A 27,610-nucleotide genomic window follows, 5' to 3' on the forward strand; every position below is an offset into this window, starting at 1 on the left:
GGCAAGAATACTGGAGTGGATTGCCATTTCCTTCTTCAAGGGATCTTCCCAACCGAGGGATTGATCCTGGTTTTCCTGCATTGTGGGCAGGTAGAAAGGAAAGTTTCCATTATTCCAGGTGCCAGTAACTGGGGTTGTGTAGGAGGTGGCGAGAGTACAGACATCTGTCCAAAGGCTGACTCCCCAACCCTGACAAACAGGGAGTTGAGAGCATTTATAGACAGAGTAGGGGGAGGTCTCCATGCAGAAATAGCACATCTCTAACAGTCATCTTCAAATTGGTCATCAGTGGTCTGACTAGCATCATCATGATGGTTTTAGTTACAGTTAATCTTCAGTTCGGGGTGGACTGATTCTCATTTCTTTGAGGTCAATTCTTGGAATTGTGGCAGCTCAGGTTCTTGGTTCAGTCTGGTCATCATGTAGTTAACTTTTCCATCTGAGGTTTTAGTGTCTATAAGTCAGCTCACAGGATATGGCTCAGAATATTATCTATAGCCCTTGAGAAAGAGCTAAAAGTCCTTGACTGTGCTTAGTGACTACATTATTATTATTTAGTCTCCTTTGACTATTTTCCTTTGTTTTCACATTTCTCAATTCTCTGATTAAACTTATTCTTGACTGAAGTTTTCCACAGGCAAAAGGCAGGCAGAGGACATGGTGGGGAGTGACAAGGTCCTGCTCCATTTCATTAAGACAATATAAATTTAGTCTCTTACAGTTCTGAAGACTCTGAAGAATTTTTTCTTAAAATTTTGCTTGTTTTTTTGTTTGCCCTTTTTTTTTTTTTTGCTTAGTGGCCATGTGCATTTCCTGGCTTGTAAGTCCCTTCCTCCATCTTCAGAGTGCATCAGTTCACTCTCAGCATCTATCATCACATCACCTTCTCTTTGTCAGATCCCCTCTGCTTCCTTCTTTTGACACCTGTGATTACATTTAGGGCTCACCTGGATAACCCAGAATGTCTCCCCATCTCCAAAGTCTTAATTCATTCACAGCTGCCAAGTCCTTTTGCCATGTAAGATAACAGTCACAGGTTCTAGGGATTAAGACCTTGGGAGTCTTTAGAAGAGTTGTTCTTTAGCTCACCTTGTCCCTAACTGAAGGTATCACCTCCCCACCCAAACCTGGTCCTCTCCTCTGGTAGACAGAGTAGTTTCTCTGTTTGGTTGCCAGGGGCAGAACCTGTAAGATATTCTTGACAATCCTTTCTCTTCTCTGTCATATCTGATCTTTCCCCAGGACCTCACAGTTTTATGGTTATTTTTAAAGTTTTTAAAACATCAACTCCACTGCTGAAAGTTTAGTCTGTTGTTTCTTGTTTGGAATATTCCAGAAACCTCCTAATTAGTCTCTTCTCTTTCACTGTCCCTTTGACAAAACCAAACCAAACCCCAAGCCACCTACCCCCTAAAACAAGGCAAACCTGGTAACTTTCTTTTCCTTTTACTACTTTAGATCCTTTAGTGACTTCCCAGATTCTTAATGTGATCTTCAAGGATTTCTATAATCCAGCTACAGTTCGTTTCTCCAGTCTCATCTTTATTTTTCTCTTTTGTTTTCTATTTAGCACCATTAGCTTTCTTTTAGACCCTGGAAAGAGTGATGCTTAAGGATTTTGTTTCCTTTAAACTTGTTATGTGTGCTTAGTCGCTAAGCTGTGTCCGACTCTTTGAGACCCTATGGACTGTAGCCTGCCAGGCTCCTCTGTTCATGGGGATTCTCCAGGCAAGAATACTGGAGTGGGTTGCGATGCCCTCTTCCAGGGGATCTTCCCAACCCAGGGATCAAACCCAGCTCTCCCACACTGCAGGTGGGTCTTTACTATCTGAGCCACCAGGGAAGCCCAAGAATACTAGAGTGGGTAGGCTATCCCTTCTCCAGGGGAACTTCCCAACCCAGGAATTGAACCGGGGTCTCCTGTGTTGCAGGCAGATCTTTACCAGCTGAGCTACCCAGGAAGCTCTTAAACTTGTTCTACAGAGTTTAATTCATTGTTACTTTTGAGGAACAGTTTATTCCCTAGATCAAGATCCCATGTTCTCCTTCATAGTGTCCTGTAAGTGTCTGAAGACTTGTCACACTTTATAGTTAAATATTTGTTTAGTGTCTGCCTCTTTGTACTAGACTAAGTTTACGGGGACTAGTTAAAGGTCTGATTTGCTGTATCTGTATTTAGGACAGTTTCTGTGTATAATATATGGTAAACTTTGATTAAATGAATGATACTGGCCTTCCTGTAATCCTTGTGCTTTATTTAAAGTTATGTGAGACTACTCTTCTGTGAGAAGATTCCAAGTATTTGAAGATTATTGTGTCCCTATTTTAATAATTTCAAGTCATATACTTCTGAAATATTTTTAATTTCATCATTCTTCTTCCAGTTTTTTGATTTCCAAGTCACTAATCATCTTGGAGAAGGAAATGGCAACCCACTCCAGTGCTCTTGCCTGGAAAATCCCATGGACTGAGTAGCCTGGTAGGCTATAGTCCATGGGGTCACAAAGAGTTGGATACAACTGAGTGACTTCACAGAATCATCTTAGTTGTTCTCTTTTGAGTGTGCTTTTGTAATAGACTTCATTTTTTTTTTAGCCCAGAGCAGGAGATAATACTCCAGATGTCATCTGTGCAGTATGAAGTATTACTTCCTTTAGTACAAAGTGTACATATGATACAGGCTAAACCACCATAACAAAGAGGTCACACATATAGTAGCTAGAACAAAATAAGTTTCTCTCTTAAATAACAAGTCCAGAGGTAAGCAGCTCTGTTCCATCTGATGTCATCTTGGATTCTACTTTTGTTCTATCTTTGGTTTTTCCATTTCCTTTGACTTTGTCATGTGCATGGTTGAACTTGGCCCTCAAAAGAAAAAAAGAGGAAGTGGAGAGCAGGAAGCTTATATATGCTCTAGAAATTGCATATGTATTCTAACATTTTGGCCAGAACGTAGTCACACTTAGCTGCCAAGCAGCTCTATGCCCAAGAAGTTTTGTAAGTAAAAAAAAGGATAGAGTATTTACTGGGCGATAATTAGTATTTTGCTTGTTTGACATTAGGTCACAGTACATGTTGAATTTCTGGCCATAAATGTTGTCAGTCTTCTAACTTGTGCTGTTAATTTTAAAATACATTATAAACATTAGCATTTATTAAATTATTTTATATGAACAGTAAATACTGTTAAACAGCTCTACTACCATCACCTTTTTTGGGGGCCAGAGTTTAATAGCTGATTATTTCTAGACTCAGTAAGCATAAATTCAGCAATTTCTCCTCTTCGGGTTTACTTTATTATCTTTCCAGAATAGGAGAGGATGTTTTATGTTACTTCATGTTACATATTAATTATTCTAGGTGTTTGCCTTTTTACGTTGTCTTCAAGTTCAGTGCTATTGAATTTAGTGGTACTTAAATTAGGTAATCATGGAGTACTGTATAAAGATGTTAATTCAATTTCACTTTGTGTGTAAAATTTAAAGCAAGATGATTTCAGATTTTTAATGCATTAAGAGTTGTATAATCTCAAAGCCAGCAGGCCACGTAAGTTGATGAAAACTACCACATGGCTGTGTACTTCTTCAAGATTAAGTTATGTGAGATTTAAATGATGACTCATCTTTGGGAGACTCACCCTGTAGTTTGAAAGCCTTTGCTGGAAGGAATTTCTGATAATTGGGAATAGTTGGAGGAGGTATTTGGAGGAGACTGATAATTCTTTTATTAACCCTGAAAACATATAGTTCCCAGAGCTGATATCAATACCAAAGTTATATCTGCTGTAGTTGTTTAGGATGCTTGTTTTAGAAAGGTTAGAATAATGCTTGCTTAGAAAAACTTCCTTACCTCTATATCACATAATATATTCTTTTTCCCAGACTGCCTCCCCTGACTTTTAATAGCATGATGATCATACAAACAAATGGAATGTAATTCATACAAATATATGCAAGGTAATTCTGGTCTGGGATCACCTAAGGAGATCTGGGGGGAAAGATTCATAAGGAATTAAGAAATGACTGCTACTTGATAACAAGATCTCAGACCTTTTGTGTGTGTGTTTGTATATGTATGTGTAGGATGACATTAAATTGTCTATAGGAAAAAAAAAGCAGTGGGATGATTTTGAAAACACTGCTAAAAAACTAACAGTAAAGAACTGTAAGAAATACTAGAAGGTCCTTTATTCTTTCTGTTAAGCAAAATAGGCAGTTTTTGAAACAGTAACAATTGTCTTTAAAAAAAATTTTGACTGTTCAATAGAGACCTAGCTTTTAAAAGTATAATTATATATTAGGCTCTCAATCTGTATCTTACATAAGGTAGAAAATGCTAAGTTACTGAACCAAGGTGGAATGCTGGTTAGAATCTAGTGTTTAAGTCATCTGTATGTACAGGATCTGTCTCTCCATTTGAGAAACAATTCATTCTGAATTGGAGATTGGAGTATTAAGAACATACATGATATGACTAGAATTAATATCAGCTTGTATTGTATTGTTGGTAGATTCTGTGTGAAGGTTAGGATTCTCTGGGCTTCATATTTCTTAGGGCTGCTTAGAACATGCCTTAAGCTTACTAGAGAGTTGATACAAAATGTCTATGTGCTTGCAGGTAACATTAGATTATTATAAGAGTACTCAGGAAGGCTTCAGAGGAAAAGTCTAGAACTGATCTCTGACAGTTAAGATTTAGGTTGACAGAAAAGAAGACATTCCAAGAAGGCAGACTCAAGAGAAAAATCACTGCAGGTAGATACAAGTTTGGCATAAATTAGTTAGAAAAAATGATGAGCCTACTTGGGTGGAGAATCTTATATGGAAGTGATGAGAGATTGGTTTTGATAATAGTCATCCTTGTATCTGGCTTGATGTGAAAGCTTTCAGCCTAGGGACTACAAAATGAATATGGAAGATTAATTTGACTTTTTTGTCAAATTGATAGTCTTTTTTGTTTTTTTTCCTGTCCTGTCAGTTTAACTATTTATTTACTGATTTTTTTTCCTAATAAAGATCACAAGTGTTTAAAGAGTTAAAAATCATCATTCCCAGAGAAATTTAAGTATATCTTAATGTTTTCAGTATTTCCTTGAGATTTCCCTGGGACCATGGATTGACTTGCATTTTGGAATTTCTGTTTGTGGTTCATATGTCAATATATTTGTCAGTGTGCTAGGGTGCCTTTCTGTAACTGTTGATTTTATCCAAGGTACTGACCATTGAATTCTTAGTATGTAAAAGAAATAGGAACATTGGAAACAATACGCTATCCTGATTCTTATAGTATACTTCACTCCTTTCCGCCCCTCTTTCGTTTCATCTCAGGTCAACAGGACATACTGCTGTGGCACCTACCGAGCAGGTCCTATGCGGCAGATAAGTCTCGTTGGAGCAGTAGATGAAGAAGTTGGTGATTATTTCCCAGAGTTCCTTGATATGTTAGAAGAATCACCATTTCTGAAAGTGAGTGTTTTTCAGATTATTAAAGTTCTGATCACTATTTAAATGGATACTTTGCATTAAAAAATTTTAAGCTAATTGTAGGGGCTTCCCAGGTGTTGCAGTGGTAAAGAATCTGCCTACAATGCAAGAGGCACAAGAAATGCAGGTTCGATCCCTGGGTCAGGAAGATCCCTTGGAGGAGGAAACGGCAACCTGCTTCAGTATTTTCGCCAGGAAAATTCTGTGAACAGAGGACAGACTGACAGGCTACGGTCACTGGGGCCACAGAGTCAGACATGACAGAGTGACTGAGCACATGCATACACAAGCTAATCTTATCTATTAAAATTCAGTTTTATCCCATATTTTGAAGATAAATGTTCAGAAAATTATTTAAGTAAAATATTTAACTTCACTGATTCTTTTTTACATATAAATTACTATCTAATACAACATTATTTTTCTTCTTATACACACAAAATAAGCTTCCTAAAGCTTTCTTTTGGATGTGAGGGGTTAACTTGTAAGTAATTTAAAAAATTTCCTTTAACGTGACTTATTCTTCTGACTTCCAGATGACTTTGCCCTGGGGTACACTTTCCAGCCTCCGACTCCAGTGTAGGTCCCAGAGTGATGATGGGCCCATCATGTGGGTCAGGCCAGGAGAGCAGATGATCCCTACAGCAGACATGCCAAAGTCACCCTTCAAAAGACGACGGTAAACACTGGTTTTTCTCAGATAAGCAAAAGCCCTTTTTTAGTTGGTTGCTTATAGAAATGATTGAGAGTTGAGCAGTTTGAAAACCATTTTTTTCTGATTTATTTAAAGAGCTGTCTTAAGTAAATCTCTTTTAGTTGTCAGTTCCTTAGTCCAGTTCACTCATTACACAGATACCAGAGTGAGACATCCTTTTAAAAATAAAAAAAAAAATCCTTCTATTCTTAAAACCTGGGTTCTAATTGCCTGCGAGATAAATGTCCAAACTCCTTTGTGTGGTTGACAAGGTTCTGTCATCGTCTGGCCCTGAAAGTATCTCTTCTAGGTCTATCTGCTTTTAGTCTGGTCCAGTCACACTGAATTCAGTTGCTAAACCATAGTCTTTCACATCTGTGTGCTTTTGCCCTGCTCTTTTTACTTGGAGTAGCATCCCTTCATCATCTTCCTTTCTACCTGATATACTCTTAATAAATTTTCAAAACTCAACTTGGATGTCACTTCCTTTGTGAAACTTTTCTTTGTTCCCTTAAACAATTGGTCTGTGCTCACACATCATTCTGTTCATTAATAATCTGTTGACAACTTTTTGGTTTTTACTATAAATTTTAACCTTTTTGAGGGCAGTCTAATTCTTCATAGCACATAGCAAGTGATCAGTGTTTGCTGAGTAAAACCAGTGATGTGTAGTAATTCATATTGGCCTAACATATTTTTTTGTTTGAAGCAAAATTTGTTTAAAACAAATGTAGATTAACTTACTTTAGGACTATGAGAACCAATGTCATTTAATGAGACTGAACATTGCATATATTTGCTTAGATTATGGAAATAGGAACTCAATATTAAGTACCCCAAAATGAGTTTTAACAGATTAGCTTTAGACCTTACCTTAAAACTCAAAGAAAAGTAATACTAGATAGAGTTAAGTATGGATAACCTTAGTACTTGGCGATAATTATGAAAATAGTTTATAAAAACTATAAACGTGAGGTGGTAGCATGATAGAACATGGCAATAAACCAAAACTTCAGCACATTGCTAAACCACAGCAGTTTTTGTACCTCATAATGATGAATCTTGATACTCTAAGTTCTTAAGTATTGTATATATTTTTTTATTCTATAATCTTTCCCCAAAGGAAATAATTGTTTGGTTTCCTGATTGGTGTAAACTTAAAAAACAAACACCAGATAACAGAAAAAAAGTAAAAAGGCAAAAAATATCTATAATCCCACTCATTTAGGCATGTTAACCTTTCACATTTTGGTCTATATTTGCTCATAAATTTTCTTTGTACACAGATGAATTCCTTGTTTACATGATGATTACTTTAAAATGTGTCTTATTAAGATGCAGCCATATCATCATTTCTAAATGTGTAGTTTTGACTGTATGGTTGTATCAAGATTTATTTTACCAATTCTTTATTAGTGTAAATTTTTTTAGTATATTGATAAATGATATTTGGTAAACATGACAGTGGTGTGCTGGAACCAGTTTATACCAGCTAATAGGGCCAATATTAGCCTCGTAATTCCACATTGAGTGAGATCACATGAATAGCTTGAAATTGGCCATGTTGGAAGTATTTATACCACAGAAATCAGCAAATCAGCTATTAGGTTGGTACAAAAGTAATTGCAGTTTCAGACTGTGAATTTTAAATGATTTTAACTAGGCTCAAACACTCTTTATTAGTCAAAATAGGAACCATTACAGTCAACGACAGCTGTACAACCACCAGTGTACTACAACGTACAACAACCAACGAAAAATAAGTTTTTTTATTTCTGTAGCATAAAAATCCATGCTTGGGGATCAGCAAACACTTGGAAAGCATTTTCTGCCTCATGCTGGTTGTGGAAGCATTTTCCCTGCAAAAAGTTGTCAGGATGCTTGAAGTAGTGGTAGTTGGTTGGCAAGAGGTCAGGTAAATATGGCAGATGAGGCAAAACTTTGTTAGCCTAATTCATTCAGTTTTTGAAGTGTTGGTTGTGAGATGGGTGGTCAGGCATTGTTGTAGAGAAGAATCGGGCCCTTTCTGTTGACCAATGCCAGCTGCTTGCATTGCAGTTTTCCATGCATCTCATTGATTTGCTGAGCATACTTTTCAGAGGTAATGATTTTGCTAGGATTCAAAAAGCTGTAGTGGATCAGACCGACAGCAGACCACCAAACAGTGACCATCACCTTTTTTTGGTGCAAGTTTGGCTTTGGGAAGTGCTTTGAAGCTTCTTCTCGGTCCAACAGTGAGTGAGCTGGTTGTCAACAGTTGTTGTATATAATCCACTTTTCGTCACACATCACAATCCAATCGAGAAATGGTTCGTTGTTGTGTAGAATAAGAGAAGATGACACTTCAAAAGGATGCTTTTTTTGATTTGCAGTTAACTCATGAGGCATTCACTTAGCGGGCTTTTTCATCTTTCCAACTTGCTTCAAATGCCAGACAACCATAGAACGGTCGAGGTTGAGTTCTTCGGCAACTTCTTGTGTAGTTATACGAGGATCAGCTCTGATGATTCTTTCAGTTGGTTGTTGCTGTCACCTTCAAATGGCTGGCCACAGTGCTTCTCATCTTCAAGGCTCTTGTCTTCTTTGCAAAAACCCCTTGAACCACCGCTGTGCTCTATGTTCGCTTGTAGTTCCTGTGCCACATGTGTTGTTGATGTTGCGAGTTGTCTCCGCTGCTTTACGACTCATTTTGAACTCGAATAAGAAAACTGCTCGTGTGCTTTTTGTCTAACATTATTTCTATAGTCTAAAATAAATACAAAGTAAACAGCAAACAATAAGTCATTAGCAAAACATAAAGCAAGAAATGCACATTAAAATGATGTATAACATAATCACATTTATTTAAGAATGTATTCAATATTAAATGGCAAATTTCAACAATGAAAACTACAATTACTTTTGCACCAACCTAATACAAATCAGCCATCTCCCCCACTAAAGCCAGTTACTAAACGTGTATGGTACATCATTGTGGCTGGCTAGTGGGTTGACTGGCTGGTTGGTTGATATGTAGGTAGGTAGGTAGATATTTTTTGTGTATATGCATGTTTATTTTCTTAGTAGAAATTGCTAAAGGCTCAAAGTAGATACAGATTTCTAAATGACTTCCAGAAATGTACCAATTTGTATTTCCATCCACATAGTAAGTTAGTACCCTTTCCCCTGTACCCTCCACTGACATTCTCTTTTTTCATCTGAGACAAAAATATGTTATTTTAATTTGCCTTTTTTGAGGGTTTTGAATTTCTTCTTCTGTGGTTCCCTTTTAATTTTCTTTACTTTTATTTCCATTGGGATGTTGTTTCTTTCCTCTTTACTCACAGAAAGTTTTATTCATATATTGTCAGATTTATCTTTTCCTCTGAGATTTCTTTCTTAGTGGCAAATTTAGAAAGGCCTTCTCTCATTTAGTGTTACAAAATACATTTTCTCCTAGTTACATATGTGATTTCAGTATTATGTACTTAACCTGGTGTTGATTTCAGTATAGAGGGAGAGATTCTGTTTAACATTCTTTCCAAGTAATTAGACAGTTGTACCCACATTGTTTATTTAACAGTTTATTATTTCTCCACTAATCTGAGGTACTATCCAACTTAATTTTTATTGGGATTATATATTCTTAAGAGAGGCATCAAAAGCACTTTGAATTAGAATGAGTAAATCAGAACTTAAACAGTAATATCATCTTTATGTGTTATTGAGAATGTCCTGTTGCTGAAAATGATGAAATCAATGTAGAAGCTGTTTAGTTATCAAGGGCACTGCAAATGAAGATGATCTTTAAATTTATGAACTCTAGAGTTAAAGAAATATATGCACAGGGTTTTAAAACATCAAACAGTATAGGGGGTTTATAATTAAAAAAAAATCCTGGCCACCTTTTCCTCCAAATGCAAATACCTTTTTTTCACCAGAGGCAAAAATGTTTTCTGTTTTCATGGTATACTGGGTAGGGATTCGTCCCTTTGGGGATTTCCAGATAGTTAAATGAGTCGTACTCTAGCCTTTTCCTCCCCCTTGTACTTTTTGTCAGCTGTGCTTATACATTGTTGAGATTAATTCATGTTCTGTTTTAAAACTGTAATTAGGCTCTATATGCTTTGTCAAGAGGAGTATTCTAAAATTTGAAAGTCAGTAAATGGCATTTGAAATAATATGGGTAGTAAGTTTACTGGAGGCTAAAATTCATTTATTCTAAGGTTCGAGTGGTTTGTTGTCACTCAAAGGAATAATAAACAAAAGGATCTTTTCTATATATTTCACCTAGATACTGAAAATCATGCCACATTTTAGTTTGGTTCATATTTGGATCTTGCTGGTTATTTTTGAATTGTTCTGTTTTTCTTATTGTTTCTGATTGCCTTTTTTGAGGGGATTCTATACACTTTTCTTGACCATATTTCTAATATCTTCTATTCTTTCTATTGTTTAAGATTGGGCTTCCCCGGTAGCTCAGACGGTAAAGAATCTGCTTGCAAAGCAGGAGACCTGTAATCCCTGGATTGGGAAGATCTCCTGGAGAAGGGAATGACAGCCCACTCCAGTATTCTTGCCTGGAGAATTCCATGAACAGCAGAGCCTGGTGGGGCTATAGTCCAAGGGGGTCACAAAGACTTTTTTCTAAAATCACACTGACTTTATGCATGGCTTTGGCTAGTGCTTCTTTTTGGCTTTTTTTTTTTTTTTTTAATAGCTTGAGGGAGAATATTATTAGTTACGTTGCATTCTTTGCTTTTATCATACGCTCAAGAATCCAGAATTTCAACCATACTATCTGGTCTAACACATCCCTTTTTACCTGGAAATGTTTTGGAGCTCTGTGTTTTTTTACCTCAGTGTGAAAAGCTTATTTCACAGTTATCTACCTAGTAGTTCCCATTTAATGCTTTTCTACCTTAACTTACGGTTGTCTCCTTTCTGGGTTTATTTTTCTGCTTGATCACATACTCATTACAGTCTAAGAAAAGGAAGGTATTGAGTGATCATAATGTCTGAAAATTTCTTTTTCTATTGTTAAATATGATCTGTAGTTTAGCTGGAGTCTACAAGGTGTATTTTCCTTAGGATTTTTTAACATTTGCCCCAATGTCTTCTGGTATCTAATATTGTTTATGAGAAATCTTAATGCCAGTGTCATTGTTCTTTTGTAAGTAACCTATTTTCTTTTCCTCTCTGGGAGCTTAGTTTCACAATGACACATCTGTGCTGGGGTTTTTAATTCCTATTCTTATGTTTTAATCCTTTTTGTTGTTTGGTGGGTTCCTTAAAGTTAAAAATTCATGTCTTCTTTCATTTCTGGAAATTTTTCTTGTTTAGTTGCTTCAGTAATCTCTTCATTTCTCTATTATTTGTTTCTGTTGTTGCTTGTAACCAAAACCATTGGTTTTGGAAACTGCTGTTGGTTGAATAATAGATCTCCCAGTTTGATTATCCTCATATTTCTTATTATCTTTCTGCTTTCGATTTTGGGGCATTTACTTGACATTTGTTTTCTGACAAAATTCTTAAATTTCAGTGTTGTTTATTTTGGTGTTTTTCAGGCTGCTATAGACTGTCTTCACGTCTCTGGTGATTCTTAGTTGACTTGTTTCTATTTAGAAATAAAGCATTGGGCTTACTGGGCATTCTTTTTGTATTTCAGTAAGGCTTGTCAATAGGTAGGTTTCACTTTAGAGTTAACAGACATAGAAGTGGACATTAAAGGATATGTCCAAATGCCAGAAGATTGTGTGAGTTTATATAGTAAGTTCGATGTGTTTAGAGAAGAACATGCAGGATTTTTTGGCTGAAAGTTTATCAGAATGGTTTTGGTTACAAGCAACAAAATTGATTCAAACTGGTTCATAAAATAAAATGTTGTCTTGTGTTTCAGGAAGTTCAGAGAGGTTGACTCTAGGCAGCTTATAGTCAGTGGTTCAGTGTTGTCAGCGAGGAACAAGGTCTTTTCGTTTACTCTCCTCTGTCGTTCTCCCTACCTAGGCCCTCTGTTTACAGTGGCTTCCTCTATGGTTGCTGCTGGATGGCGATAGCAGTTCTAGGTATACGTCTGGATCTGGTTAGAGCTAAAGAAAGAAAAGAGTGTTTTCTTTTACGACTTTCTTAGGAGCCAGGGAGCTTCCCAGAAGTCTTAGCAGATTTCCTCTCATATTGATTGCTAGCCAGAATCGATTTGTGCTTATTCATAACTATATCGTTCACTGGCAAGGGGAATGAACTTAACATAGTTTGCCAGAACTCATCAGGATCCATCTCTGGAGCTTGTGAATGAGGGTAGGGACAGAGACCTAATAAAAACTAGAGTTCTTTCAAAGAAATTAAGGTGAGAGATATGCTGGTGGGTCACCTACATTGCCCTCTGTATGAGTTTAAATACCTGACCACATTTCTGCCACTGGAGTGGCAGGTGACAGGTTTATTTGCAGAATTTCACTTTACTTGCTCTTTTTTCAGCTGTACTTCTTTTCTGTCCATTATCCTCATTTTACTAACCTTTGAGCGGCCGTTCCCTTCTGGTTGAGTCCAGGCCTGTGGCTTTCTCGCCTCACTTTCGTTAGTCCAGAAACACCTTTAATCACTTTAATCATCTTTCATCTTCCAGAAATGTGTTGATGGTGTTCATTTACTGATTCATTTTCTTTTGTTGCTAAACATTCATTCCTTTACTGTCACCTTTAAATGATTGTATTTAGAAGGTTTTGAGCACACAAAAAGCAGAAGATAATGTAATAAACTCCCATGTTTTCAATAGCAACAGTTACCAATTCATAGCCAGTTCTGTTTCATCTATAATCCCATCCATTCCTCCACTTCTATTCCCCACCCTTAGTGCATTAACTTGAAGTCTTTTACTTCCATTTTCATGTGGAAGGAGATGTAGATGCTCAGGTTGCCATCTTCAGTTAAGTCTAGTAGAATGCTTTGAGACTTAAAAATGACTCCAGGTATAAGAAACATACAGCCTTGAATTCTGAATCAAATTTTCTGTTACTAGGCAACTCATCTTTTGGTAATTTCTTATTTCATATTAGAGTACAGCCAATTAAAATTGTTGTGATAGTTTGAGGTGGACAGCAAAGTGACTCAGCTCTACATATACATGTATCCATTCTCCCCTAAACTCCTCTTTCATCCAGCTTGCCCCATAACATTGAGCAGAGTTCCCTGTGCTATATAGTAGGTCCCCGTTGACTATCCGTTTTAAATAGAGCAGTATGTACATGCTAGAGAGCTATATATATTTGTCTATTTATTTATAGTGTTTGTATATTCAAACACCACATTTGTGCCAGATCAGGGTAACAGCTGTCATATTATCATGACATCATGACTGAGAAAAGGAGGTCACCCCATTCAGCATTACACTATGGCATGTCAGATGCCGATGATGGAAATCGCTGAACCTTCTCAGCCCTCATTTAAGATTTGGTATTTTAGTAGACTTTTTGACTTACTGCTGTTAATTTTTTATGTTGCTGCTTTCTTCCTCCTCATTATTTTGAAACCAAATTGACTACAGATCAATGAATGAAATTAAAAATCTCCAGTACCTACCTCGGACCAGTGAACCCCGGGAAGTCCTCTTTGAAGACAGGACAAGAGCTCATGCTGATCATGTAGGTCAGGGGTTTGACTGGCAGAGTACGGCTGCTGTTGGGGTTTTGAAAGCTGTACAGTTTGGTGAATGGTAAGTTAATGGACCTCAATTGCAAGATTGAGTCCACATTTTCTTAAGGCAGCATTAACCAATTTGAAAAGTTGGAAACAGTTTTAATTGTGGTAAAATACACATAACAAAATTAAAATGAAAATCTTAACAATTTTTAAGTGTAGTAATGTTAAGTATATTCACATTGCTGTAAAACAAATCTCTAGAACTTTTTCATCTTGCAGAACTGTAACTCTATACCTTTTATTCAATAACTCCCCTTTTTCCTCTCCCCCAGTTCCTGGCGAACATCACTCTATGAATTTGACCACTTTAAATACATCATATAAATGGAATCAAACAGTTGCTGTCTTTTTGTGATTTGACTTATTTCAGTTAGCATTGTATCCTCAAGGTTCATCCATATGGTACCGTGTGTCATAATTTCCTTCCTTTTAAAGGCTGAAAAGTACTTCATTATATGTATATACTGTGTTTTGTTTGTCCATTTGTCTGTCAGTGGACACTTGAGTCGCATCCACCTTTTGGCTGCTATGAACAAACATCTTTTCACAGCCGGAAATGAAATTGCTAGATCATATAGTAATTCTATTTTTAATTTTGGGAGCAACAGCTATACTAGCTTTCTTGGAGGTTGCCCCCTTTTACACTCAGTTAGGGCCTGGTTTTAACAAGGCTCAGAACATATTTAAAAGCTGTATTTTACTTTGTTTTTAATATTTATGCCTTTAGGGTCTTCAATATTGTAGAGTTTGGTTTGATCTTTAGAATTAGAGTTCAGTCATAGGTTGACAGTAATATTTTAAGTTAAAGATTATTTTTTTTCCTACTCTATACTTTAAAAACTGGAATGTGTGGTATTTGTGTTTGAGATGTATTCTGTCCATTTCTTTCTGTCAAGATGATGACGTCCGGTGGCATGGAGATGGTGGGGCAAAGTGGTTAGATGATTTAGTCATTGATGTTTAAGTTTTATAACAGCTAATTTTAATTATTTAAAAATCACTTTATTGATGTTTTATTTTTTTAAGTTGATGAAAGAAACAAATGTATACTTTGTCCTTAGGTGTTATGCATCTATTTCTTTGCTAGTGTAGCAGTTCCAGGAACAGGAAGGTTGAAATTGTCATCATTTTCCATTATGAGATGCTTGTTTCTAAAACTTGATTTTGTCAATCTTAGGAGTGACCAACCTCGCATAACCAAAGATGTGATTTGTTTTCATGCTGAGGATTTTACTGATGTTGTACAGAGACTTCAGTTAGACCTTCATGAACCTCCAGTTTCCCAGGTAAGAACTTTTGCTTTTTCATTGCTGTTTGAGTGAGATCTTGGAAATTAAGTATCTGTACTTATTTAATTTTTCATTATATCTTTTAGTTGGATACATGGTATAGTGAATTTAATTTCATTTTAAAAGCTGTTTGTGGAGGATGTAAGGCTCATTAAAATGGAGCTTCCCACCCAGAATGCTTAGGGTCTCCCTTCAGTCATTGGGATGCCAAGTGGGCCTGAGGTGGTCAGAGGACCCAGGATGCTCAGTTTTGGCCATGAGCAGTCTCAGCTGTTAACCAAATTGCACTGTGTGCCCTCACCTACAAAAGGCTGGAAGACAGTGAAAGAAACAGATAAATGTTGCCCTGGCATGGGGCTAAGAGTATTGATATTTAGTTGCATTTTGAATTATTTAGTGATTCTATAGGCCAGTCCTAATTTTAACCTGTACTTTGTTACTAGAAAAGTAGTAACATATGAGGAAAAATGTATCTCAGGAATTGTAGGAAATTGTAGTAAATTGTATATTGTATAGTATTGTTTGGCTTTAATTTGAACCTACTGTTTTCCTGTGCTGATTATTTTATTTGACTTATTAATCTTTGCATATTTTACTTTAAAATCTCATGAAACTTTTTTCTTCTTTTTAGTGTGTGCAGTGGGTAGATGAAGCAAAACTAAACCAAATGAGGCGGGAAGGCATTCGTTATGCTAGAATTCAGCTGTGTGACAATGATATCTACTTCATCCCTAGAAATGTCATTCATCAGTTCAAAACAGTGTCAGCAGTGTGCAGCTTAGCCTGGCATATAAGGCTTAAACAGTACCACCCTGTTGTGGATGCCTCTCAGAACACAGAAGGCAGTTCTAATGTGGACTGTGATTTAACTGGAAAGCAAGAATTAGAAGTTGACTCCCAGTGTGTGAGGATAAAAACTGAATCTGAGGAAACGTGCACAGACACACAGCTTTTGACAACTGCTTCATCGTCCTTCCCACCTTCATCTGAACTTAATCTACAGCAAGATCAGATGACTCAGTCTATTCCAGTTTTAAAGGTGGAAAGTAGACTGGACTCTGACCAGCAACACAGTCTACAGGAACATTCAAGCACTCCTGTGTGATATGTATATATTCAAACACATTTTTTAACTTTTTTAAATTTTGATGTGAAGTTATAGTTTTATAACTGGCTTAAGTTAAGTTTTATTGGAGAAATCTTGCCTATAATTCTATAAAGAGAAATGACATTCCACAAATGTCAAGCATATCTTTTTTACACAGATTATGCAAAGTTAAGAGTTGTATCTTATCCCGTTAGTACAGTATGTAATAGTGGGTCTGCTGCTACTTTCTGTTTTAAGGTGTGAGGTAACAATTCAATCTCTTCTTCAAATCAAAATGAGAATTCTCTGGAATAACAGATTCTTATTTGGTAAATTAATTCACTTCCTTTAATTTTATCTTGACTTGTCTCTTGCCATTTTTGCTGTTTTTACGATAGAAGATCAGATTCATGATTTAGTACTTGTGCTTTTATGGCACAGTTCCTGTTTCTACAGTAAAAACGGCGTAGGTTGCAGGAAAGAGGTCCTGCATCTTGTGCATGGGCAAGTCGTTTGTTTGGTTTCAACCATAAAGAGCAGGTAGTTTCTAAGGAGTTCAGTGGCTCTCTGATTTCCTAACAAAAGAGAAAGCACAGCACTTTCTGATCCAACTGTTTTTTTTTTTTTTTGTATCTGTTATTTAAAGCCCAGTGGATATTTCAATTAAAAATATCTAAAGATGAATAGTCCTTGGTCATTCATTCTCCATGGTTCATTAATCTCTTCTAGAATACTTGGTAACTATGGAAGATATTTTGGGTAAAAGAGATAATGTTGACATGATACTCTATATTGTTCTGCTTCCTAGCATCCTCACAATTTGTGTGGACACTTTTGCTTCCTAAACTGATCATGAGTATCAAACTTATAGAATGATATCTATTTTTCAGATGAGGCTGCCATATTTTGTGCATGAAACTTAGGAAAAACTATTTTTGTCACCTAGCATCAACCTCTTCATGATAAAGATCTGTTGAGATACTTCAGTTCACAGTTTCAACTGGTGAATACCTGGGTTTATTTATTATTGCTCTGTGTTGCTACTGTCTAATAAAGAATATGGCACTAGATTTCATCCTAGAGTTTCAGGTAGCCTAATCCTTATTAGTGCCTGAATATTTAACAGTTTTTTTTCTGAACAGGCACAGTTCATATAGCTAGTGTAGTCTTAACTTTCTGTTATTTTAGAATGTTAATGTGATACACATTTCACTTTCTCTTAGTTAATAATATGATAGGCCTTTTGCTTATTAAAGGAAGAGTACTCCCCACACCTAAGGCCAGATTCTTGTATCTACCTGGTTATAGTGCAATTTGGAGATTTTTTTTTTCCTGGAGAGTGAGATTTGGAATATTTACATTAACATAGGCAAAAAAAGATGCTGCTTTATTATGTCTGTCACCATGGAAACATAGCTGCATCTTTTGAAATACAAATATGAATTTTCTCTAAAATATTCTGAAATAGGTTAAATCTTATATAAATATTACTTTGTGCAATATTGTTGTGTAGTTAAACGCATATTAGCAAAGTATAGAGGTCACTGTGTAAACCGATAGAAAAGTAACCATCAGCAAATACTGCAGTGATTAGTTAGAATCTGTATTATTCCTTATATATATGTATATGTATGTATTCTCTGTTACAAAGGATGAAGACAAATAGAGAAACATTTCAGTGTAAACCATTTATGAATTGGAAGTGATGTTGGTTTTAGTTATCTTTGTAAATAAGGTAATTAGAATGGTATGAAGAGTAATGTGATTATTGCAGGGGTGTTTCAAAATCCTGGGTATAAATTTTAGGGTAAATTCTAGTTTATCAAGACTAGTTTTTAAGGGACCTGCCTTTGAGGGTGTTTTTTGTTATTTTAGGGGGAGGGGGTGAATCACTGAGTATGTGGGTTTGGGTTATTTCTTGTTTTTGTTTTTCTGTCCAGAAGAATTTCATAGAGCTTTACCAGGCTGTGCAAAGTAAAATTCTTCTCAGGCAACATTTGCTTTTCAAAATAATCATGAAGAACAAGGTTGTTAAAGCAAAAACTTTTTATTTTTTTCTTGTCTTCCAAGATCCGATTTCCCCATCTCCCACTTGCCATCCAGCAAATGCCATCTGTCATCTAAGCTGGTCATTGCTAACAAACAAGGAGACTGTCTCCTGACAGCCAGCACTGTGTATAATCACTCAGGAACCAGCGGATCTGCAAAGACCTACAATCAAAAACAAATCCCCATTTTCTTTTTATAAAACATTCTACCCTCAACTCCAATATAACATATTGAAAAGAGTATAAAGATGTTTAAAATCATGTACTAATAAATTCGTTGTATATTAGAACTGCAATAGAACCGAGAGAGAAACATTTAGCTAGTAATGTATCTGGAAACTGAATGTCCTATGTGAGTATTAGATTTTAATAGCATGCTTTAAAGACTGATGAATATAAAAGCGCAAGTTTTGAGTTTGTTACTGCTTTAAAGCTGTATCCTAGTTTAGCGATACAAATGATAGCAACTTTTCTAAAATCATTAAATTATTTGGTTTGGTGGAGTGAGGCATGGAACAATCTGGCGTCTTCTGATTTGTAAAGTAGTGATGGCAGTGAAGTTGTAACTGAAGTTTAAGCTGATCTTCCTTTTTGGTATATTATCCGTTGTGCCAACTCTTTTGAGATTACTTGCAGAATGTGGCTATAAGTTTTAGTATTTTGTGGAGCAGAGGGATATTTTTTAAATGTGCTTATGGAAAAGGATCCAGTAAATGAGTATTCCTAACTTAGTAATTAGAATGATCTTACGGTATTCACTTATCAGGAGAAAAGTCTTCCCCTTGCCCCAGAAGTCATACAGTAATTACCAGGATGTACTCAGAGTAGGATTATGATTCAAAGAAGTAGCCCAAATTCATAAAGCAATAATAATAAAAACGACAGATTTGCTTTCCCCTCCAAAGTTTTAACTCTTTACAAATGAATTCCTCGGCTTAACTCTACTTTTAATTTGCTAATTTAATACTTCGGATTTGTTTCACTGGTACTTTATTATTAATACTTCGAATTAAAAGACATTTGGAAGGTCCCCTTTCCCCTTAGAGACAGCTGGAATAACGACTAATATTAAAAGCTCTTGTAGGGGGAAAAAGGAGCTTATCAAATAAAATTATTTACTAAACCTTAGGAAAAGATGTTTTGCATCAGTCTTAATAGGCAAAAAGTTCATGCTTAGTAACTGGAGAGATTTTTGCTTATAGCTTTTCCCTCTATAAATACTGTCTAGAATGAAAGCTAATTTAGGAACAAGACTAACATTCAAAAAACCCTTAGTGCATATATTTTTAATTATTATTAGCTCATTATTAGATCATTTATTTTCATCTGTATTTGCCATTAAAATTTATTTGCATTTATATCTTTAGAATAATTGAGTTTGTGTCTTTTTGTTTTATCATTGCTACAAGTTTTATAAAAAGAAACTTTTCACTAGTACATGCCAGAGGTTCATATTTCTGCTAAGTATTAATTTTTTAAAAACAGATTGTCGCTGTATTTATTGGTCATGCAGTAAGTAGAGGAAATGTACAAGACAGATGTTTTTCTTTAGCACATGGACCTATCCTCATCCTGAAAGTTTGTTGCTTTAAAAGCAAGCTATCTCTCCATAAATATTATGGCCTTCCATTTTCTTCATACATCTTTTAGGATTCACTTGTGCATGTAGTTGAGACCAGTGTCTCTTAATATAGCACTTTTCAATTCTCTCTAAAAAACTTATGTACTACTTCTATCACATGTTGTAAATTTTCATGTAATAGTGTTTTCTGTGACTAAACTCCATTTTGATCGGCAGCTAAGACTTTTTTTTCCTGTGGCTTTAATTTATCTAAGAGGTCTTTGCATATAGATGAAATGTATAATTTGCCTGGCGGACTATTTGCGTTTTGTGGCCTTAGTTTGTTTATTGACATTAATGAGTGTTTTAAAAAGGTTTTTAATGAATAGTCTTAAATCTAAATTTGTGTGAATAATAATCCTTTTAACACAGTGCTTTTTTGTAGCTGTCTAAGTGTGTTAAATTGTTAAGCTATTTCTTTGTAAAATAGGACAATGGAATGCATAGTTTTTTTTTTCCTGTAAAGTATTTTTTTAATAAACAAAGTCTGATTTGTCCTTTACTGATGTTTCATGACAAAATGAATAGCACATATGAATTCTGGCTACCTGGAACCTGTTTTTAAAGTATTTATCCCTCCTCTGTTTTCTGTTACTTTGTACTATTTTAGAAAATCTTGACTTTTCTAAGGAAAAGGTTATAGATGCCAGGGTAAAATTTCATCCATATCAAGAGGCAGTTAGTTTGTGGGGAAGAAGGAAAACTATGCTTGGCATTGTGGCAGTTAACCCTCTTAACCCCATAAATTGTTCTATATCTGAGAGAACAATCTTAAATTTTTGATCTGGGGATGTTGGTATTTTTGAAAGTACATGGCATGCAGTGTTAGTTAATGAACATGCTCTTACAGACGTTTCAGATTTCATTGCTGTATTAAGTGACAACTCAGTGCTTTTTTCCTCATCAGTTCTTACTTGTGTGAACTTCTCATTAATTAAGGTACCTTTCCTAAGCACTGATAGCCGTTGCTTATGATTAGCAAAGGAAAAGGAAAGGAACTGATGTTTTTTGAGTAACTGTTGAGGAGATTGGGACGACAGGATGAGATGGTTGGATGGCATCACTGATTCAATGGACATGGGTTTGGGTGGACTCCCGGAGTTGGTGATGGACAGGGAGGCCTGGCGTGCTGTGGTTCATGGGGTCGCAAAGAGTCAGACACGACTGAGTGACTGAACTGAACATTTAATCCTCACAGCCTTGAGTAGGAAGGTAACAATACAGTCTCCATAATACAGGTGAGAAAACAGGCTGTTAGACCAAATAAATTACCTGAAGTTACATAGTGGGAGCAGGAATTTGAATGCAGTTGTGAGCTCAAAGCCCACGCTTTGTTCAGTAAGAGCCTTAGGGAGCTCTGTAACTTTGTACATGGGGCTCCTGAAAGACGATTTGCTACTTACTAGTTTTCCCTGATTGCAGTTCTTCCAGGAACTCCCCCTAAAGTCTCTCTGTGTGCTAATAAAGTAAAATGCTAAATTAGTGTAACTTTACATCTTAAAGCAAATATTTAGATATACATAAAATGACTTTTTGATTAGTCATTCTTCTCGTGCTTTTCTTTAATCAGACATTCCTCTTGAAACCCAACAGAACTTTTAGCTGTAAGGACAGGAAAAGCTGTCAAGAAGCAAAAGCAGAAAGGAAACCACTGCCAATGTGTGGAATATAAAAATAAGCCTGGGTAAAATAATTTTAAATTATTCTGTGGGAGTTACTTTTATCTTGGTAGATTTTCCTTATCCGTGAAACGGGAATAGTAACTTCCATTTATGTGGATTTGCTAGCTAACCCGAAGTTAGCAAGCAAACATTTACAACTGCCCATCTTAGGCTTTCTAGACTGGTCTAATCATTATCTCATTAGCTTTAAACGGACCCAAATGCTACCATTGCATGCCAAGCAAGGTCACTGCTTCAATTGAGGTTAGAATCACCGTTAGAGTTCAGTGTTCCGTTAATGGCCAAAGAAAAAAAAAGGTATAGGGGAGGAAAGCAGCTTGCTTAAAACCTTAACCTGTTCTTACATATTCATCTGAGGTCACAACCGGTCCTTTCTCCTGACCTCTATAAGCCTGCTTGAATTCTTAACTTACAAACAGTTCCGCTCGCCACCTGCCCCATCCTAATTGGGAAAGTGCCTTGGAACTGTCCTAAGCCTTGGCCCCTCTCTTTATTTACCCTTGAGCACCCAGAAAGCTGAAGTCCCAGAGCTGTTGGGAGGCTGGAGAGGAAGGGATTTAATAAGCCGCAGATTGCCAGGTCTTTCGTTGCAGAACAGCGTAAATTCATGAAAACATTTGTTCCTTCAGCAAAGGTTGAGAAACTGTAGGCCTGGCTCGTGCCGGGCCCTAGTTTCTGACCTCATGGTGCCCCCAGCCCACTGAGGAAGGCCGACAGTAAATAATGAAGCACAAAGAAATATAAAACACAAGGAAAGCCGAGTGTTGCAAAGAAACGAACATGGAACTATTGAAATATCTGGACCGACCTCCTTTAGATGGATGGCTGGGAAGTCATTTCTGAAGAAGTGACCTGAAGGGTGAGCTGAGGAAGCTGCGCAGGGGCCCATACCGCCGCGGTGCAGCTCCCCAGCGCCTCGGTCCCGAAGCCTGGCGGAGGCTCGGCGGGAAGGCCCCGGGCCGGGGGCGGAGCCAACTTCACAGCAAACCCCGGAAAGCGGAAGCTGCAGCCCGGCTGCACCGTGGTCTGCGGAGCTGCTGCTTCCCAGGTCTGGGTCGGCTGAGTCACGGCCCGGCCCGGCCCGGCCTAGCGAGGACGTGTGCCCGCCGCCCCGAAGCAGCTGCCACCCGGGCCCTTGGGACCTCTGCACTTGACTTTTCCGGCCGGGCACAAAACCTTCGGCCGTTGCCGTAGCGACTGGCAGTCTAGCGAATACCCCCTTCACTTTTTATCGCCCTCCTTTCTCAGTTCATTGTTTGGTTATTTTAGGGTCAGTCCGATGACCCTATAGGTCGGGCTTGGAGGGCGCCGGCTCTCTGGCAGCAGGCTGCCCTCGTCTGGGCGCTGGGCAGCCGGCTGCCTCCGAGGTTGGGGCGGCCTCCGTGGTCTCCATGGTAACGGCCCGGCCGGCGTCTCTGCCTCAAGGGGGAAGATGCGGCCTGCAGGTTCCGCCGCCTCGCCCCCGGCCTCACGGGCGGGCCGGGGCCAGTGAGAAGGAAGGTCCCGGCCGCCGGACGGCGGGGCATTGGTCACCAGGTGAGTGCCGGACCTTGGAGAGCGGAGGAGGTAGGGTGCGGGTCAACTCCACCGACCTCCCCTCCTCTCCTGCTTTCCTGCATCCCCAAACACACCGGCACAAAATCTCTTAGAGAAGCTCCGGTCGCCGCTGCGCCGGGGGGAGGGGCGGGGGGGGGGTTTGTATGCTCTTGTTTCTTTTTTTTTTTTTTTTCCTGGCAAACAGCCGAAAAACGAGACGGTCAGCAGCTTATGGAGAGGCTGAGAGAAGCGTTTTTTGACTTGTATCCAAACTGGGAAAGTACCTTTAAACTACTGGACTCACCGACTGGTTCTCCTTCGTTTTCAGTGAAATCCCGTTCTCTGGCTGGAGACACAGATGGCCTCAAATGAGAGAGATGCTATATCGTGGTACCAAAAGAAGGTAATATCAGTGTATTTTTATTTGTAAAGCATGCTTCCTGCAGAAAGCTCCCACAAAGAATACCTATCATGTTAGTTTTTAATGAGTTTGGTAGTGCAGTGTATTCTTACATGGTATCTCAAATGGAAAGCCTAGTGTACAAGGTCACGAGGTCTTTTGAATTCAATTCCAGGTCCCCGCATGAGATTTTCAACCTCTTGTCTCCAGACTACATTCACAGTGTCACAGCAGTGCTCTGAGAGTTTGCTTCTCATCAAATTGCTGTTTTTTTAGACATAAAACTTTTATCTGCACGGATCAGACTGTTACCGTCAGCAATCTTAATGAGCTGCCCGTTACCTTTTATTTCTGTTTAGTTTTCTACTGATATTTTTTAAGTGGAAATATCTTTTAAGATTGATATTTAATTTGAAATATTTTGGACATTGCTTCCAGCTAAGTTTGGGATTTTGAAGGAAATAGTCCTTGGAAATAATAATTTATCCTAGCCTCAGAAAAGCACAGACATTTCCCAGATACCATATAGACACTTGAAATAGTTTCATGACTTTTGTGAGACTTGGCCTAAGTAAAAGAATTTCCTTTCCATCATTTAAGTAGCCTGCTTCTTATTTCAGATTGGAGCATATGATCAGCAGATATGGGAAAAGTCAATCGAACAGACTCAGATTAAGGTAAACTGATTTCTTTGATTTTTTTTTCCACTTTGTTTTACTGCATTAATGTGTTGTAAGTACTGGATTGTACTTACTTTTTTTTTTTAATATTTACTTATTATGTGGCTGTGTTGGGTCTGAGCTGTGGCATGTGGGATCTTCCTTGTGTCACGGGGGATCTTTCATTACGGCACACGGATTCTCTATTTGCGGTGCAAGGGCTCAGTAGTTGTAGCACACAGGCTGAGTTGCTCTGTGGCATGTGGGATCTTAGTTCCCTGACCAGGGATCGAACCCATGTCCTTCGCATTGCAAGGCAGATTCTTAACCACTGGACCGTCAGGGAAGGCCCTGTACTTACTTTTTAAAAAAAACCTGCACTTACCCACTAAGGTATTCTTTGTTCTTTGAAGTTTATAAGGAAAACAACAGTACCAGTGGGATGATAAGTGACAATTAACATTTGGCCTCCATATGAGAGGAACAGAAAGGGGTAGTTGGTCTATGATCAATTTGAAATCAAATATCCAGTATAAACGGAACTATGGCTCTTTAACTGGCATAGTTAAGAGTTAGTTGTGGTAATACAAGGCCAGTTTGCTAGACCTTCAAGGTTTTCAGGTGAAGCTGTGAAAATGAACTATCCAGGTTTTTTAGAGCAACTCCTCCTCCTCACCCCTCTCCTCCTTCTTTTTCTCCTTTACCCTTACCTTTTGTCCCCCACCCCTCCCACTCCCTCTTCCTCTTTTTCTTCCTCTGCAAGTCAAATAAAATCCATTTGTTACCTGAATCACTTTTTCAATTACTGGTTTAGAGTATGATCTTAAGTATTTCAGGTTCTTAAATGTTTTTCTACACTACTTTTGGATCTGAGCAGTTTCTTGGAGTTATTTCATGCTAACCAAGCAACCAAAATTGATGTGTAATTCAGATGCCAGTTTATTAATTTATAATAGGGGAAAGAAGGGTTAAATAATCTAATGTTCCCAAACCAGAGCTGTGGGATCAATATGTGTTGCGGGAGTGGGGGTGTTGCAAATTTAGTCGTGGAATTGTTGCTTGCATATGTAATTGCATAGTCTTGAGAGACGTGGAACAGCCTCAAGACCATCCTGCCCTTAAAGAATGTCTGTTAACCTTAATATTTAGATCTACAGATTTAGGCTCTTACCTCCTTGGAAAGTACTGAATAATGGCTGGCAGATTCTTGTTTTTGGACCTTTCTTTTTAAAAGATCTTTCCTCAGACCCTCTGTTAACAGTAAAAAAAAATTTATGTCTGTGTGTTATGTTGCTTCAGTTGTGTCCGACTCTTTGCACCCCCAGGGACTGTAGCTCACCAGGCTCCTCCGTCCATGGGATTCTCTAGGCAAGAATACTGGAGTGGGTTGCCATTCCCTTACTCCAGGGGATCTTCCCAACCCAGGGATCAAACCCATGCCGCTTAGGTCTCCTGCATTGGCAGCAGGTTCTTTACCATTAGCACCACCTGGGAAGCCCAGTACAACTTAATAGTTTGTTCTGTTTATCCCCAAGTCAGATTGGTTGGGCTGGGACATTTAAATCTCAGCTGAAATACTTTCAGGGCATGTTCTTTTTATAAGCCAATCAACTAAGAAATTATTAGAAATACATGGTACTTGGCTAACTTTTCACAATTTTGTACAGTCTCTGATGTTTTATATTAATAGGAGATGGGGTTAGGATGAATAAATCCCCCAGTTTTATATTGTAGCTCTCAAATCCTGTCCTGTTGTTCTTTGGTGAGCTCCAAAAAGTGTGGGTAGTTAAGTCTGGTATAATGGAAAGCGCCCAGTACTAGGGGTTGGATCTCCTTTTGTGAGCTGTCTCTAGCTTTGTGATCTTGAAAAAGCCCTGTGGTTTGACTGGTTTTGGTTTATTTATGCTTTAAAAGATTTTACTTCCTGCTATACAATTTCTTTACCTACCTCTTTCCTCTACCTGATTTAAATATTTCCACAACTCTTATTTCCATGCCATTTTATATATACCCTTCTTTTGGTACACTGTATCCTGTGTTAATTGTTAACCTGTGTGTTTTCATGGACCTCAAGGACAGGAATTGCATTTGTATCCCATTTTTTAGAACATCTTGATTCATACTAGGAACTTGGTGTTTCTGTATTCAATTAAAGCCCACCTATTATGTATATTTTTAATCATTGTTTTCTCATAAGGTAATCGTAACACCTCCTTAGTTTAGCAGTGGAAAGAATAAAATTAAAGAGAACTCTAAAATTTACTGTTAAGGTGCCAAGGCCTCCCAGGTGCTAACAATACAGTCAACAAGACACACATGGTTCTTGCCTTCATGAATTTCACAATCTAATGGTGGTGGAAGAAAAACCATGTTTTTAAGTATGTTTAAGTCTTAGATGAAAACTGACAAAAGTATAGGTTACAAAGAAGTATTTAATGCAATTTAAAACAGATTACACAAATATAACGATTTTTGAAAACTAACATCAGATGACAATATAATAAAATTAGAACTTATATAATAAAAACATAATTCAAAGTTATAAAAAACATAAATTTAAAAAATCTTAACTTGGATCATGAAAAGTGGTAGGCACTGTACTGCAAACATTTATTGAGCTACTATGTTTAAAGCATTTTGCTAGGTACTGATTACAAGGAGAAAAAGTATTTACGAAGAGAAGTATAACAATTGTATAAGGGAAGAATAAGTAGCTCAATCTGGTTGGAGTATAAGGTATGTAAATGAGATGATATGTCAGTTTGGAGTTGAGTTCACTGATCTAAGAACTTTAGACACTATATTGTAGAAAATGAAAAAAATTGTATGGTTTTGAGTAGAGGAGGCACATCATATCTGTTTTTTTGGAGGATAGAAATAAAAATGTAGTTATAACAAAATTTGTAGAGGGCTTCCAAAGCAATGCTTGATAAAATTATATCACTCTAAATGTCTGTATTAACAAAAGAAATGTCTAGATTGATTAGGAAGAAAGAGTCACAATGATTCAAGCTAATATGAAAAGAATCAGAAATAAGTCAAAATAAAGGGGAAGAAATATCAAAACTAAAACTAAAACAAATGTTCATGTATTCTTTATTTAACAAATATTTGTTAGCAGCTACCTATCATGTGTGCAATAGGCTAGGCAATATGTCTGTATAATGATGAACAGAAACATTCAACTTTTTTTTTTCATGAAGCTTATGGTAATGTGGGAGACAAAACAATAGTAAAATTAATCCTAGTAATGAATAAAAATTGCTTTGTGATAAATGCTAAGAAAGAAAGCTGTTATTTTCAAGCTGTTATAACAGGGAAATGGACCTTGTCAAGGAAGTCAGAGAAGCCTTCCCTGAAGAATTGATGTGTCAAATGAGATCTGAAGGATAAATAACAGTTAATTAGGTCAAGAACAAATACACTAATCCTGC

General features: G+C 37.3%; 2 protein-coding genes and 1 long non-coding RNA gene across 11 annotated transcripts in view; 2 read left to right on the forward strand and 1 right to left on the reverse strand.

Annotated features, from left to right (window-relative positions):
• Nucleotides 1-20,401, forward strand: part of RSBN1 (round spermatid basic protein 1) — a 43,339-nt gene extending 22,938 nt beyond the window's left edge. The window contains exons 3-9 of one of the 5 annotated variants that reach the window (XR_009689059.1): nucleotides 5,328-5,465; nucleotides 6,020-6,162; nucleotides 13,700-13,867; nucleotides 15,032-15,140; nucleotides 15,775-16,251; nucleotides 17,121-17,233; nucleotides 18,301-20,401. Coding sequence is in view for 3 of the 5 variants with exons in the window: in XM_061121113.1 (XP_060977096.1) it covers nucleotides 5,328-5,465; nucleotides 6,020-6,162; nucleotides 13,700-13,867; nucleotides 15,032-15,140; nucleotides 15,775-16,248 (1,032 nt within the window). In the remaining 2 variants the exon portion in view is untranslated. Of the gene's footprint in view, nucleotides 1-5,327; nucleotides 5,466-6,019; nucleotides 6,163-13,699; nucleotides 13,868-15,031; nucleotides 15,141-15,774 lie in introns of all 5 variants that reach the window. The other 4 variants (XR_009689058.1, XM_061121113.1, XM_061121114.1 and 1 more) reach the window with 4 other exon arrangements.
• Nucleotides 6,174-22,523, reverse strand: LOC133040885 (uncharacterized). 2 transcript variants are annotated; one of them, XR_009689060.1, is made up of 4 exons: nucleotides 22,390-22,523; nucleotides 13,735-13,848; nucleotides 12,673-12,852; nucleotides 6,174-8,923 (listed from the first exon to the last, which is right to left on the reverse strand). It is a non-coding gene; the product is annotated as an uncharacterized LOC133040885 (long non-coding RNA). The 2 variants fall into 2 exon arrangements; XR_009689061.1 differs by lacking the exon at nucleotides 6,174-8,923 and having other exon boundaries at nucleotides 8,931-12,852.
• Nucleotides 22,524-22,596: 73 nt separating this feature from the next.
• The window catches only part of PHTF1 (putative homeodomain transcription factor 1), a 70,737-nt gene continuing 65,723 nt past the window's right edge, over nucleotides 22,597-27,610 (forward strand). For 2 of the 4 annotated variants that reach the window (XM_061121118.1, XM_061121120.1), the window contains exons 1-3: nucleotides 22,597-23,117; nucleotides 23,446-23,520; nucleotides 24,138-24,194. In XM_061121118.1, the coding sequence (XP_060977101.1) occupies nucleotides 23,476-23,520; nucleotides 24,138-24,194 (102 nt within the window). In that variant the 5' untranslated portion in view covers nucleotides 22,597-23,117; nucleotides 23,446-23,475. The remainder of the gene's footprint in view (nucleotides 23,118-23,445; nucleotides 23,521-24,137; nucleotides 24,195-27,610) is intronic. The other 2 variants (XM_061121119.1, XM_061121117.1) reach the window with 2 other exon arrangements.

The sequence above is a fragment of the Dama dama genome, chromosome 20 (assembly GCF_033118175.1).
Source record: "Dama dama isolate Ldn47 chromosome 20, ASM3311817v1, whole genome shotgun sequence".
In the NCBI taxonomy this organism is placed as follows: domain Eukaryota; kingdom Metazoa; phylum Chordata; class Mammalia; order Artiodactyla; family Cervidae; genus Dama; species Dama dama.